Here is a 13,771-nt window from a genome sequence, read left to right as displayed (position 1 = left end):
GAAGAAAAAAAAAAATCTGTGCGAAAAATGTGATTAGGGACAAAACGTGTGAAATATGAGATGGTTTGCTCTGAGAAAGGATTGACATATGTAGGATGTCCCAAAAACTGTCTACGCGCACTTGGAATAATTATAAAGGCAGTGTTGATCAAAATACATTTCATTTTCAGACTTGAGCCATCCGCGGTTAAAGTGTGCAGACATTTTGGGGACACCCTGTATGTGTGTGTCCACATATGTGTGATATTTTTCACGTAGAGAACATTACAGTTGACAGGGGTTATAGAGCTACATGGAAGGGTGGCCACTCGTACAGACATACCTGCTTAGATGTGGGCTTCTATGTAGAAAAATTTGTATCGGGTGTTCTAATGGTTAGTGTTTCCAGGTAAGCAGACTAGACATTTTTAAAGACCGAGCTTGAAATGTCACTGGACCTAGCTGGTGTTGCTCAGTGGATAGAGCATCGGCCCATGGACTGAAGGGATCCCGGGTTTGATACCGGTCAAGGGCATGCACCTCGGTTGTAGGCTTGATCCCAGGCCTTCGGGAGATAACCAGTCGATGTGTCTCTCTCTCATCAATGCTTCTCTTTCTCCATCTCCCCCCTCCCTTCCACTCTCTCTCAGAATCAATGGGAAAATATCCTCAGGTCACACACACACACACACACACACACACACACACAATGTCACTCTGGCTAATAAGGAACGTTATCCACTGCGGACTTCTGTAATTGGCCCGTTCTGACATAATATGTGTAAACAAACATGGGCCTTTAATAAAACAATACATTTATTTTCACTGAGAACCAAATTATTTTAACTGGTAAGAAACGAAAGTGCCACTTAAACGAATTTCAACGTGAAACCCCCAGTCTGTGCTGGACCATCAGGATGAGTCTCCTTCCCCAGCATCTTCTCTGAAGGAATTCCTGGGACTTACTGCAATCCCTGCCCCAAATCTGGAAGCGGAACCGTCCCACAGGGAGGTGAGCTTTTAAAGGGAGCTAAACACTTCCTTCACCACTGGGCTTTGGCAGTGCCTCCTGACGTCACACCTGGAGGCCTCCTGACGTCACAGATGGAGCCCACAACCTGGGCATGTGGGCTGGACCTCCTGGTTCCTGGGTTGATGCTCAACCACTGAGCCACACTGCCTGGGCTCCTGTAGGTAGTTTATATTAGCTTTTTAAAATATTTTCTGAATAGACTACCAATTACTGTCCATTCATTACGAAGATACCCACATTTTATAGGCATTAAAAATGTCATTATGACTAGTTACAGATCCAATTTCCCAAACTCTGATTATCGGTATAACGTTGACAGATCATTCTAAACAACCCCATTTCGGTCTGTCGTTTTCTTGAAGAGACTCCATCATTCATCTTTGATGGAAGGAATGAGGCTCACGCTGGCCGGGTCTCAGTAAACAGACCCTGTTGGTCCTGGCCGGGCCGGCTCTTACAGGCCAGTTACACACCCAGCGCCCCGCACACAGTGCCCTTTGTGTTCCCTGGGCGGCCATGTGCACCGCACATGCCAGGGCCTTGAAGTTCAAGGAGAAAGAGCTGGAGTCTGTGCAAGACCGCGAGCTCTCGCTAATTTGCAAGTCACAGCGCTTTGATCTGGGCGCCTGGAAGGAAGAGAGGAAAAACACTTTGGACGCGTTAGAAAGCCACATGAAGAAGTTCTTTGTGGCTTTCACATCTGGGCAGATGTTCACTTCCTCGCTTTATGAAGTTCACGTACTGAGCACTCCCGCACAGGAACTGGGAAGGGTATTATTGCATGACATGTTTTATTGCACGACATCGGCCCATTAAAATTAATAGGAGGAAGAAAACACACCCATCTTGTTAGCTGGCGGGTCACTGGCATCTTCCAGAGACCCGGCCAGTGTGGCTCAGTGATTGACCTATGAACCAGGAGGTCATGGTTTGTTTCCCAGTCAGGACACATGCCCGGCTCCTGGGCTCAATCCCCAGGGATTCTCTCTCATCATCGAGGTTTTTCTCTCTCTCTCTCCCTCTTCCTTCCTCTCTGAAATCATTTTTTAAAAAAAAGATTCTCAAAGTTAGTTACTGAGCGAAAATTTTGTTTTCAGAATGGAAACATTCTTTAAAATATGTTTTTATTGATTTCAGAAAGGAAGGGAGATAGAAGCATCAATGATGAGAGACGTACGTTGATTGGTTGCCTCTTGCATGCGCCCTGACCAGGGCCTCGGATTGAGCCCGCAACCAAGGTACGTGCCCTTGACTGGAATGGAACCCGGGATCCTTGAGTCTGAAAGGCCCACGCTCTATCCACTGAGCCAGACCAGCTAGGGGAAGAATTCTCTCTTAATTGACCCTCTCCTGGAGGGCACACCTCCAAATATCACTTACTGATAATCACGGGAATGATAATAACTGCCATATATTGGAGAAGGCTGGGTGCCAAGAATTCCACTTGGTCATTCAGAAACTGTGTTAGTAATTCCCCCTGAATTGAAGAGGCAGCATTATTCCCCCCTTTGTCCAGATGGTAACATCAAGGACACACATTTTGTACACAAGAAAATGAGAATTCAAACCCTAGGTGCCTGACTCCAAGATGGGGCTCCCATGATGAGTATCCTACATGCCTTCCCGCTGCATCAGCTCGAGCAGAGACTTACCTTGAGTCCTCTAGGACAGTGGTAGGCAAACTCATTAGTCCACAGAGCCAAATACCAACAGGACAGCGATGGAAATTTCTTTGGAGAGCCACATTTTTCAAACTTAGACTCCTTCTAACGTCACTTCTTCAAAACAGACTCGCCCAGGCCGTGGTATTTTGTGGAAGAGCCACACTCCAGGGCCCAAAGGGCCACATGTGGCTCGCGAGCCGCGGTTTGCCGACCACTGTCCTCGGGACTCCATACGGCACACCTGAGCTGAGAGCGTGTTTGGGTGGTGTCCGCGTCGTTGCACTGAATTTCACATTTCCTGTTACGTGGCTGTGGGAGTTACAGCGCTTTGCTTTCTGACCCAGATCTAGGTCGATCTCGAGAGCTGCAGTACGTGTACGTGGACAACAACACGCACCTGAAAGGCCTGCCGTCCTACCTGTACAACAAGGTCGTCGGGTGCAACGGGTGAGCAGACGTCGCGTCTCAGCCTGCGGTCCAGCTCCTCTGCCGCCTTTGCTTCTGGTCTCCTCATTTGGGCTTGATCTAGCGGAGGGAGAGATGCACTGACCTGATAATCCTGCTCAGTTTTATCTCTGTCCTTCATATGCGAAAGCACATACCTTTAGACGTAAGCATATGGGGCAAGCAAGTTTGGAGCGTTGTCATTCAAGAAATCTCTGCACATCCTTCTAAGCTCGGTGTCAGTCCCAGAACGGCGGCGTCAGCAGGAACGTAAAGGCTGTCCTCCTCGGCCCGCCCCTGCAGGGCCGCCCTCGGATCGAGCCCTGAAGCACTTGGGCTGTTTAGGACTCAGCGTCTGAAATAGCCCCTCGTGCAGATCAGGATCCCGGCAGCCAAAGCAGATGTTTCATTCAATGGGGAGCGATAGGCCCTGTTTTCAGAACAGCAATTACCTTCTCTTCTCAGTCGGGCTTTTAGAAAGATGGCTTCGGCCCTCTTGGCGTGGCTCAGTGGTTGAGCAGTGTCCCATTCTGGTTGCATTCCTGGTCAGGCCACGTGCCCATCCCCAGTAGGAGCTGTGCAGGAGGCAGCCAATCAATGTGTCTCTCATTGATGTTTCTCTCTTTCTCCTTTCCTCTCTCTAAAATAATCAATATACATATATATTTTTTTTAATTAAAAAAAAAAAGTCAGCTTTAGCTCCTCCCATAATAGTGGGATGGACCCACCTTAAAGTGCTTCCCACAGGGGTTTGGGGTTAATATAAGCCAGCTTCCAGAGCCTGCTTCTGGCCTCGCTCCCCTCACTCAAGCAGCCAAAGGACGCTGGGGACCCCTCCGAGGCCACTTAGCACGTTTGGCTCTGCGCTCACAATCCCCAGCACCCTGCCTGACCTGCCTCTCCCCATGGGCAGCTCTGGCCAGAGAGGGCTTGGCGATGGGCTGGTGCACAGAGCACAGCAGTGCCCCTGCTGGCATGGCTCCGGGGGACGGGCACCCAGCAGCCATCGCTCCGGAGAGTGCCAGCCTCGGCGTAGCCGCCTCCCCGGGGAGAAATGACACGGTTGTGATCTCGGGGGAGCCCTGGATGGATGAGGTCAGCGCCTGTGCAGGCTGATGAAACACAAGCCAGGCGCCGACCGGCAGAGCCCCCTGGGAAGCACAGTGGTTTGTGCAGCTCAGCGGTTCCTGCAGCTGGTGTGACAGCTGTGATTCTCCTGTCACTGATCCCCACGAGGTCCTCCGGGGGAGGAAGGGCCCATCACTAAGACAGGGAGTGATGCAGGCCAGCCCCAGGATGAGGCAGGGCGCCCGCACCAAGCCGGCCTTCAGAGATGGCACTGAGATGTCTTTAGGCTGTGCCATGATCCAGATAGCGGGCCTTCTGCTCCCATGTTTAGATGTGGTGCTGACTGCCAGAAAGTTCTGTTGGTTCTGAGCAGGGAGAGAGCTTTCAGTCCTTGACTTGGTATCTGGTAGCAGAGAAAGCGAATTTTCTGAGAGCTCCAAATCTCTGCGGACAGTCAATAGTAGTGCAAAATATGCAGATTTTTTAGCCAGGGGCTTACGTTCGATGGTTGTTATTAGTAGTGTAATAACGTTTTCCCTTGATACTAGCCATGAGAAAATAAATTACTATTAGGAGAGCACCACACAGTCACCTTTCTCACACGGGGAGTCTGGGAGTGGAGGCAGTCCCACCTGCCAAGCCCCAAAGGCATTTTCAGTCTGCTGGCTTTCTTACTAGTAGCTCCGCATGCAGTTGTCACAGGTGCAGTTCTGGTCCTTCTATTCCAGAATTGTTCCTTTAAAGGCCCAGCTGGTGTGGCTCAGTGGTTGAGCATCGACCTATGAACCAGGAGGTCACGGTTTGATTCCTGGACAGGGCACATGCCCGGGTTGTGGACTCCATCCCCATTGTGGGGCACGCAGGGGGCAGCCGATCCATGATTCTCATCGTAGATGTTTCTGTCTCTCTCTCCCTCTCCTTTCCTCTCTGAAATCAATAAAATTTACCACAAAGAAAGGAAAGAACTTTTTCTCTCCTGCATCACTTTGTGAGTGTCATTTAGTCTCTGATGTGGTCAAGGGAGGTTGGCCATGGCGAGCGGAAAGGTCCCGAACCCCTGTGACTCCCTCCCTTGCAGCCTGCATTCTCCACCTGCTGCTCTTCTCTCCTCTTAGGCAGAGAAGGCATTCATAGATGGATCCTGAACTGGATTTAGTTAGCTCTTTCCGTCCAGTCAGGGAGAGTAGGAACTTCCTCTGAGAGAACTGTCAGAGGGAAATTCGACCTTATGCAAGATGAGGATCCACTTACTTGCTAATGCGCCTTTGCGGTAGCGTCAGTCAGACCCCTGTCTTCCTCGTTATTGGAGACCAGGAGAGCGCTAGGCAGAATCTGGTTTTGAGTTTGTAAGCCTTTGTTTGCTCCTCTGTATTATTAAATTCTTCAGGCGGACCCACGCTGAGCCCGTCTGCAGTCGGGTTAAGAGCAGCAGCTGCCACGGCAATAACAGGATGAAGTAAATACTCACCAATGATTGGCCTGTTTCGTTGTTTTATGGTTGTGCTCAGGGTTCCCGAACTGCAGTATGGCTGTAAAGTTTGGAAACAAATATTCTTCTACCATGTGTTCTCCATGGCGACAGAACCAGTAGAATGAGGTGAGGGGTGGGCGGGAGAGGGAGATTAATTTATTTTAAGAAATTGGCTCACCCTAGCTGGTATAGTTCAGTGGATAGAGCGTCGGCCTGCGGACTGAAGGATCCCCGGTTCAATTCCAATAAAGGCCACTTGTCCGGGTTTTAGGCCCCCATTAGGGGGCGTGCAGGAGGCAGCCCATCAATGATTCTCTCTCATCATTGATATTTCTATCGCTCTCTCTCCTTCTCCATGGCTGTCTGAAATCAATAAAAATACGTTAAGGAAAGATTAAAAAAAAAAAAAGATAAAAAGAAATTGGCTCATCTGATGGTGAAGGCTTGCAAATGTGAAATCTGTAGGCGGGCTGGAGGCCCAGGGAGGAGCTGAGCTGAGGAGGCAGCTGGAGGCTGAGGACACTGAATGGAAGAACTTTCTCTCCCTCAGGGGACCTCGCTCCTGTTCCCTAAGGCCCTCAGCTGATTGCGTGAGGCTCCCTCACATTAGAGCTGAATCGGCGTTAGTCAGAGTCTGCTGAATTATGCCCATACGGTGTTGCTCAGTGGTTTGGTGTCCACCTATGAACCAGGAGGTCATGGTTCAATTCCCGGTCAGGACACACGCCCGGGGGGCAGGCTCCATCTCCAGTAGGGGGCGTGCAGGAGGCAGCCAACTGATGTTTCTCTCTCATCATGGATGTTTCTGTCTCACTTTTCTGAAATCAATAAAAAATATTTTTTTAAAAAGAGAGAGAACAAATGATCAAGATGACTCCTTTTCCTTGGAAAACGAAACGATTACAATGATTCTAATGTTAGTCAGAGAAGACGGAGTGGAGTTGGCTGCCTCCTTGCACACCCCACTGGGGGATCCCGGTTCATAGGTCGATGCTCGACCACTGAGCCACACCGGCCGGGCTGTTTGTTTTCTTTAAGTATCTCGCTTGGCTGGCGAAGAGTGGGAACATCTCCTAGTGGAAGGAATGAGCAGACGAAGGGCCTTCCTAATGAGCCATCCAGCCAAGGGCTTCTTTTCTCTCCCTCAGTGCCCGTTCCCCGGGGGCGGGGGTCAGGGGGGGGGAGGTTGTCCCAGGTTACGTCTGCAAAAGAGCCAGGTCCGCTGGCGCCTGCTGGTCGTTCGGGAAGGAACGTGTGAAGACTTTCAGGCAGCCCAGTGGTCGCAGGCAGGGGGTGGCATGAGGTCAGACGCCCGAGTGCGGGTAATCCTGAAGGAACAAGGCCCTCTGTGCCCTGGGTCTGAGCAGCCACAGGGAGCAGGGTGTGGCTTGGCTGAGTCAGCAGGTTTGGCCGAGAGCGTTTTCACCACAAGCCTGCGAACGGCTCCCATAAAGGTATCGTCTGCTATTAAAAATCTATTTGCTCCGCAGGGTGTTTTTCCACGCCAGCAAGTTCTGTGAAACCACGGCCCTATAACCTAACAGCGTGTCCTTTCTTCCCCTTTTAATTTTGAAAACGTCAATAAACATAAACGCGAAGAGGGTCCTAAAATGAGGACACGTAGAGCTCACAGGCCGTACCGTGTGGATCCGAGGAGGAAAAGTTCCCTCAGTCTGTCCTCGCCGGAAGGCCCAGACCTCAGCAGTGGCTTAGCTGGGTTTCAGCTGGACAGCGTAGATTTATTTATTTTATTTCTAATTTTTGTTATTTTAAAAAATATATTTTTATTGATTTCAGAGAGCAAGGAAGAGGGAGAGAAAGAGAGAAACATCAATGGTGAGAATCATGAATCGGCTACCTCCTGCCCCCCCTTCCCCCCTCAAACTGGGGGGTGGAGCCCACAGCCCGGGCATGTGCCCCGACCGGGAATCGAACTGTGACCTCCTGGTTCATGGGTTGACTGACGCTCAACCACTGAGCCACACCGGCCAGGCTGTGCCAGGTTTTATTAAGGAGCCCGGGAGAGCATCTGTTCGCTTTGCAAAGCATTCTGGCAATTCAGCGGCGTCTTCAGATGTTTACATATGTTCAATGTATATATACAATATTTTGACAAGCACATGTTTTATTGCACGTGTCTTCCTTTCCTCGTCGCTCACCTGGCGGTGAATGCCTGTCTCTCCGCAGCTGTGGGGCTCCCGTCCAAGTTTCCGAGGGGAAGCTGCTGTCCTTCTCATCCGGGCCCCTCACCGTCTTCCTCCCCGCCGAGGTGAAGGCCATAGGGACGGAGAAGGACCACATCCTGCCGCTGCAGGAGCTGGCCATGAGGCGCCTGCATCACGTCTACCACAGTCTTCTCAAAGGTACGGGGCCCCCCCCCCCCCACCCCCCCCCGTCCCTGTCTGCCCCCTCCAGGGACCTGTGCCGTTGTGTCATGCCACCTGTTTCCCTGTTTTTTGTTTGTTTGTTTTTTAAATATATTTTATTGATTTTTTACAGAGAGGAAGAGAGAGGGATAGAGAGTTAGAAACATCGATGAGAGAGAATCATCAATCAGCTGCCTCTTGCACACCCCCTTCTGGGAATGTGCCCGCAACCAAGGTACATGCCCTTGACCGGAATTGAACCCGGGACCTTTCAGTCCGCAGGCCGACACTCTATCCACTGAGCCAAACCGGTTTCGGTTCACTGTTCCTTTTTTTTTTTTTTTATTATTGTTGTGGAAAAATACACAGAAGTAAAATTTACCATTTAATCCAGTTTTTAAATTTTTACTTATTTTTTAAAAATATATTTGTGTTGATTTCAGAGAGGAAAGGAGAGGGAGAGAGAGAGAAACATCAATGATGAGAATCATGGATCTGCTGCCTCCTGCACACCCCCTACTGGGGATCGAGCCTGCAAACCGGGCCTGTGCCCTTGAACAGAATAGAACCCGGGATCCTTCAGTCAGCAGGCCAACGCTCTACCCATTGAGCCAAAGAGTGAGGGGCAGTTTTTTTTGAGGGGCAACTTGGTTTCGTTGCTTTTCATTCCTTTTACATTTTTATTTTCCCTTTTTTTATTCTTTTCAGTCAATATGATTTAACTTGATTGATTCTAAATGCCCAATAGATTTAGGAAGAACTTACTGAAAGCCCATTTTCATCTCCAATCCAGTCCCTTTTTTTATTCTCTGTCTCTTATAGAAGTTTACAAGCCCACTCTGGTAAAATCACACTTTTCTGATCTTCGTTCTTAAAGAATTCTTGCTCTTGTTCTTTCCTTGCCTCTTCCTCATGGCAGCTTTTGGTTGCTCTTAAAAGCCGATGTGGATTTCCTCTTAGTATCAGAAATGTAAAAGCATCTTCATCTCTAAATAATGTTCCGTTTTTATTCCATGCCTGACAGATAAAAGAATTTCCAGCATGCGGTACTTTTAACTAACTGAACTCACTCGGTAACAAAGAACTATATTTAAAAGCCTGGTACTGTAAAGCATTCTGATTTTTTTTTTTTTTAATTATTATTATTCATGCATGCTTGTCTCTCTCTTATGTTCCAGATCTGAACTTCCTGTCTCCCGTCTCGTTACCCAGAAGTCTCCTGGAGCTGCTGCACTGCCCCCTGGGGCACTGCCACCGGTGTAGCGAGCCCATGTTTACAATCGTCTACCCCAAGCTCTTTCCCTTGAGAGAGACGCCGATGGCGGGGCTGCACCAGGGGTAATCATGCCCACGTGGGCACCGGGGTGTATCCCTGGGCGCCGGTGGGGGTGCGGGGAGGGGTGGGTGCCTCGCAGGAAAGTACCGTGAAGTCAGCAGCTACATAGGGGCAAAGGCCGTGCTAAATGAAACGTGCGCATTTTTAGCATCATGAGGAAACATTTTTGCTCATACACAGAACAGTTTTATGGCATACATTATTGAGAGTAGCTCATGCTTTGCAGGCATGCTTTTCTGCTCTTCCCCTGTTCAAAGTAGTCTTCAGGTAACAAGGAATTGCAAGAACCAGATAGTTATTATACAATGGGACCAGCCCAGCCCGTCTATGCAATGGGTGTTGCTAACTGAAAGTGTGTGGCTGACCGGTGTGTGTGTGTGTGTGTGTGTGTGTGTGTGTGTGTGAGAGTATGTGAGTGTGTTGAATTTCTAACCCTTCCAAATGGCTTTCTCTTGCCACTTTCTGCTTCTTGGCACAATGCCTTGAATTTGCTAAAAATGTTCACTAAGTCAAAAACGCCATACCGGTAGTTTAAAAAAGAATACCAGACAATTAAAAATAGAACAGCAAATAAAAAATTCCCCCATTAGCACAGCCATAGCATATAGATTTTTCTAAATTTAAGATTTTTCTAAGTTTGCATTTTTCAAAGTTAAAAAAAAAAAAAGGTGCTATAATACCGTACTTATTTATCCCAGGTGGTGTTCTGGGTTAGTCAGTTTTCCAGGTCACTCGTTACCTCTATTCCCTGTCAAGAGGTGTTTCCTTTGTAATCATTTCTTTTTTATTTTATTTGTTACTGATTTCAGAGAGGGAGAGGGAGAGGGAGAGAGAAACATCAATGGTGAGAGAATCATTATCAGCTGCCTCCTGCACACCCCATATTGGGGATCCAGCCTCCAACCCTGACCTCTCCACTGGGAGATCTTGGGCAAATTATTTAAATTCTCTGAGCTTAATTTTTTTCATCAGTAAAATGAGCATCATAAGAATATCTGTTTAATAAGGTCTTTGTGAGGTTTAAGTGAGACGATTCATGTCAGGAGCCCAGGATGGTGCCTGCTATGTAATCAAGACTAAGTAAATGTTAACTATTTATTTCTGTAGCTCACAGACTTTTTCAAAATTAAATTTATTGGGGTGACATTGTTTAATAAGATTATGTAAGTTTCAAGTGTACAGTTCTATCATATACCATCTATATATTGCATTGTGTGTTTGCCACTCAAAATCTGATCTGAGATTTTGTTTTAAATTGTGTATATAAGCAAATTTTAATATCAGTATCTTTATATGAGTAAGACGTACTAGAAAATTCATCTAATTCATTCAGCTGTAGTAAAATTCTAATGCATTGTTATTGCAGTTTCCTATAGAAGGTATTTTCTTACCGAAAAAATGAAAAGGAAAACAATTCAGTGTGGTCAGGATGCACTGTTAATAGCTGATAAAATTCTAAATACCTATTTTTAAAAAAAGACAGACTTTCTTTTGTCGCGCTAATTAATTGGTGAAAGTAAAGAAGGCCCTTCAAATGAAGTCATTTTTGTATTATCTTTACATGAAACTGGGAAACTTACTCAGTATTTTCAAATACCATTTACTTCTGCTTCTTCTAGAAATTCAGTATGGATAATCTTACATTGTCTCAGCACATAAATTTAATAGTGGTCGTTTAATAAAATGTGTGTATCGAGTACCTAGGAGTTAGTGCCCTCTGGTTGAGCGAAGCCATAGTGCCTGTGTTTATAGCAGAGATAATACGCTGAGCTATAAACATGGCTTTCTGTGGCGAGGTAATGCTTGGTCTGAAATTGAGAGCTCGTGGTTTTCATCTGGTCCACCAGCCTGTGCTCCTTCCCATGTTGCCATGGAGATTGTATTAAAAGCATCGACTTCGGTTTCCACCATAGCCTTTAAAGGACTTTTTTGGTAACTGAAAACCAAATACTTGAATCTCAGGACCTTATTGCTCAAAGTAAAATCAATATTTTGAATGTCATAAATTCTCAAAGGTCTTGGTAATCTTATTTTTCTAAGTTTTCTAATATATTGAGGTCTGTTGGTGTTGCTTGTCCTAAAATCAAGTATTGTTTCAGCCAAAGTCTACATTAATATGGACATCTGGCATTGTTGTGAAAGAACATGTTGAATATTCTTCTAAAACACCACGTCCCTTACAAGTGTTAGCTCAAACCTAAATTAGTGCAGTGTAAAGTAAAAAGAAATTATTGTAATTTCACATAAATGATAAATACCTAAACCTTTAAATATCTACCGCAGAGAAGAATGAGTCATCTACTGATAACTTTTGATCCTTATAGGGATAGCAAATTTTCATTCCCAAAACTTACTGTTCATTTATTAAAATGAAAGACATCAACTTAGAGGACTCTTGTTCAACATAACAACATGCATCTGGCTTTTCCCAGGCATGTCTGCTTCTCACAAGTTCTGTATTTCCCAATCCGTAATCAGGCTACCGAATGTTTTTTCAGAGTAGTGTACTAGTTTGCTAGAGATATCGCACCAAAATACCACAAAATGCTGACTGACACAACAGCTATCTGCTGTCTCACAGCTCTGAAGGCTGGAGGTCAGAAATCAAGGTGTTGGCAGGATGCGTTTCTTCTGGGGGCTGTGAGGGAAGAGTCTGCTCACGAATCAGGTAACATAAATGTAACAAGCAGATACAATACGTTATTAGGGGGTTCTCCCTTCAGCTAGCAGTCCACAGGCTGGCGGTTCTATTTCTCCCTCTTTCATCGGCTTGGCTTTTATTTTTCTTGCTTTATTACAGTGGTTAGGATTTCCAGTACTGTGTTGACGAAGGTGGTGGAAGGAGATATCACTACAGAGTAGGACATTAGCAAGTCCTTTTTTGTCGATGATGTTTATGAAATTGGAAAAGGTCCCCTCTATCTCTAGTTTGCCGCGTGTCTAGCGTGAGTAGGGGGTGTATTTTTTCAAACGCTTTCCTCCGAGTCCATGGACACCATGCGCGTTTGACTCTGTTCACCCGTGGATAGGGTGGATGGCATTGGCTTTCAAACATTGCGCCCGCCTTCCCGCCCCAGAATAATTCCCACTTGATGTCAGATTTTTTTTTGATTTGCTGAAGTTTGCGTTTCCATTCAGGTCCTGTGAGGTCTTATCCTTTGAGACTTTCCTCTTTAACCCACAGGAAACAGCTCGTTTGACCGACAGGTTAGAAAAGGGCAGAGAACTGGGGTGTTTGATCGTCACGTTTGGAGTCCCTCCTCTGATTTCTAGTCTGATTCCGTAACGGGCAGGGAGCGTGCGCTATGATTGCTACTTGCTTTAGACTTAAATGGCTCTTTATTCTCCAACTTCCTGGTGGAAACTCAGGTTACTGGTTTTAGAGCTTTTTTCCCTCCCCTAATAAGTGTGTTTAGTGTTATAAATTTCCCTTTAGCTCAGCCTTTGCTGGGAAAAGGACTCTCAATCTCTACTATTCAGATTTTTAAACTCCCTCTACAGCCAATCTCTGTGACTACATTTATAGGGTAAAGTCTTTAAAATTATGGTTTTTAGGCTCTCTGGTGTGTGTGTGTGTGTGTGTGTGTGTGTGTGTGTGTTCTAATTAAATTGGCGAGGTTTTCTGTTACATGATTTAAAAAAATTTATTTTTTTACTGATTTCAGAAAAGGAGGGCGAGGGAGAGAGATATAGAAACATCAGTGAGGAGAGAGAATCATTGATCAGCTGCCTCCTACTCGCCCCTTCCTGGGGATGGAGCCCACACCCCGCGCATGTGCCCAGACCGGGAATTCAACCCTGGTTCATAGGTCGATGCTCGACCACTGAGCCGCACCAGCCGGGCTGGGCTTTGTGATTTTTACAACACGTTTGACATGCTGTCCTCCTATTGTTGGTTCTAGAAAGCAGACTTCAGACCGTAGCATGCAGAACGCTTGTTTTTCATGTGCTGTTAGCGGGGCGGGGGGAGGGAGGAGGGGGGGACTATGATGTCATCTGATCACTGTTAATAACGGGGGCACAGACACACCCCACCTATGCCCAAAGGAGACGGGCATCTCTGCTGCATGCTGTGCTGGCCATACCTCATCCTTTATTCTGACAAAGAAACGGACCGTCTGTAGCGGAACGAAGCCCGAGGCTTTGATCTTGAACTCACCGTGTCCCTCTCTCTTCCTCTTTTCCACTTCCAGGAGGACAACTGTGAGTTTTGTGGCTTACTGCTGCTCCACCCAGTGTCTGCAGACTTTTGACCTACTCCGCTGATAAACACTCAGGAGCCTTGGGAGGCCTGCCAACCGGACGCTGCAGCTGCCTGCGGGTCACACGCCGTCTGCGGGCGGAGGGACAGGGGCGCCCCGCCAGGCCACACAGGCCCTCACGTCCCGTCCCGTCCCGTCCCGTCCAGTG

At 47.2% G+C, this 13,771-nt stretch overlaps 1 protein-coding gene across 2 annotated transcripts in view; it reads left to right on the top strand.

Annotated features, from left to right (window-relative positions):
- The window catches only part of LRRC28 (leucine rich repeat containing 28), a 34,427-nt gene extending 20,656 nt beyond the window's left edge, over window positions 1-13,771 (top strand). For both annotated transcript variants that reach the window (XM_036411784.2, XM_036411783.2), the window contains 4 exons: window positions 3,021-3,123; window positions 7,847-8,022; window positions 9,204-9,363; window positions 13,555-13,771. In XM_036411784.2, the coding sequence (XP_036267677.1) occupies window positions 3,021-3,123; window positions 7,847-8,022; window positions 9,204-9,363; window positions 13,555-13,627 (512 nt within the window). In that variant the 3' untranslated portion in view covers window positions 13,628-13,771. The remainder of the gene's footprint in view (window positions 1-3,020; window positions 3,124-7,846; window positions 8,023-9,203; window positions 9,364-13,554) is intronic.

This window comes from Pipistrellus kuhlii, unplaced genomic scaffold, assembly GCF_014108245.1.
Source record: "Pipistrellus kuhlii isolate mPipKuh1 unplaced genomic scaffold, mPipKuh1.p scaffold_m20_p_42, whole genome shotgun sequence".
Lineage (NCBI taxonomy): Eukaryota > Metazoa > Chordata > Mammalia > Chiroptera > Vespertilionidae > Pipistrellus > Pipistrellus kuhlii.
Note: the sequence above shows the minus strand (reverse complement) of the source record. Positions and strands in the feature narration are given on the sequence as shown.